Raw genomic sequence first — 1,581 nt, 5'->3', positions numbered from 1 at the left:
CTGACTATTTCAATCTCCAAACAGTGTCTCTCCCTCACGGGCCACCCCTTCTGTCCTTCCCTGCTTCCTCCAACTTGACCTCACACTCATTTTAAATTCTCCTCTTTCCTGCCCGATCCCTCTGCATTGACCACCCCACTATCCCCAGTGCCATCCCAGATCAGTGATCTCCATCCTGCTCAAAATGGATTTCCTCTCTAGGCTCACAAAGCTTTCTCCACTGTGGCAAACCTTCCATCCCTCTGTTCTGGCCTCTCCACTGCTCCCTTTGCCATCCTTCTTTGCTCCTTTTCCTACCACTTCATTCAAATATTGCTGCTCCTGACCCTTCCACTCTTTCTGTTCACCCCACAGTCAGGCCCACTGAAAACAGACCAAATTTGAGATGCCAAGTGTTTGCAGAGACAAAAACAAAGCACCAGTAACATTTGAATAGATCTTATTTCAAGGTTATATAATTTGTTCCGTTGATGCCCCATTTTTCAAGTCAGCTGGGCTTTACTATGGTTAAGGAAACCTTACTGTTGTTTGAATCTTCATGGTTAAAAACCTGATAAAAAGTCACTCTCTTCTTTTTTATTTCTTTATTTGTTTGCAAACTACAGAAAGCATTTGTGTATGCAGATGAAGATGAAGGTCGGCCAGCAAATGACTGCCTATTAATATATGATCATGAAGGAGTTGGCACTCCCGTTGGCTCTGTGGGTTGCTGCAGCTTTATTGGAGAAGATACAGATGAAACATACTTGGATACATTAGGACCAAAATTTAAGACCTTGGCAGAGATCTGTCTCGGCAAAGAGATCGAACCTTTCCCTGAAGTCAATCCACCCTGGCCATGCGTTAACGTCACCTTTCCCAACCCTGAAAGTGATCTAAACCTCCCACCACCTGGAACCACCATCATTGTCAACGGATGTGCACCTATGCCTCCCCCAGTTGGCACTACAACGGTTGTTACTGAAAACACCTACACGTCTGGGTCAACCATACAACACTCAAGGCCAATGCCGGATCCTTTGCTCCATGGCAACATGACGGTGACTGAGACCTACACCTCCGGCTCCCCCTCAATTTGCGTTGACCCTCTGCGTGCATCCAACGTTGTTGTAACAGAAAGGGTTGTCGGTCCTGCATCTGCCTCTGATTTGCGTGGCATGCTAGATATCCCCGATCTCACAGATGGGTCCAACGTTATCGTCACGGAAAGATTAATCGCGCCTAACTCGCGGCTCCCGACCTCTCTGAGCATTCCTGATTTGGTAGACGGGTCAAATGTGGTAGTGACAGAAAGAGCGTTCAGGCCTGCCTCTGGCATGCCAGGCAGCTTAATAAACATTCCCTCGGAATTAACAAATGCCCACAACATGATGGTCACCGAGAGGGTAGTATCAGGGTCTGGGATGAGCAGCATGGGGGGAGCAAATCTGGGGGGGATGAGTAGCACGGGTCAGATGCTCAGTGCTGACTGTCACCTTGGCCAAGCAATGGGCACGGCATCCCCCAGCACCTCCCGGAGGAGAGTGACAAAGTACAGCAGCATGCAATACTCCAGTCAGTAAGGCCTCTGCCAGCACCCCT

At 48.6% G+C, this 1,581-nt stretch overlaps 1 protein-coding gene across 1 annotated transcript in view; it reads left to right on the top strand.

The window, feature by feature from the left end:
* The window catches only part of LOC104413739 (desmoglein-1-like), a 21,330-nt gene extending 19,768 nt beyond the window's left edge, over positions 1 to 1,562 (top strand). The window contains exon 16 of the mRNA XM_010024818.1: positions 606 to 1,562. Coding sequence (XP_010023120.1) covers positions 606 to 1,562 — 957 coding nt within the window. The remainder of the gene's footprint in view (positions 1 to 605) is intronic.
* Positions 1,563 to 1,581: the final 19 nt, after the last annotated feature.

Source organism: Nestor notabilis, unplaced genomic scaffold (assembly GCF_000696875.1).
Source record: "Nestor notabilis isolate BGI_N333 unplaced genomic scaffold, ASM69687v1 scaffold5432, whole genome shotgun sequence".
Lineage (NCBI taxonomy): Eukaryota > Metazoa > Chordata > Aves > Psittaciformes > Psittacidae > Nestor > Nestor notabilis.
This window is presented reverse-complemented; position numbering and strand designations above follow the sequence as displayed.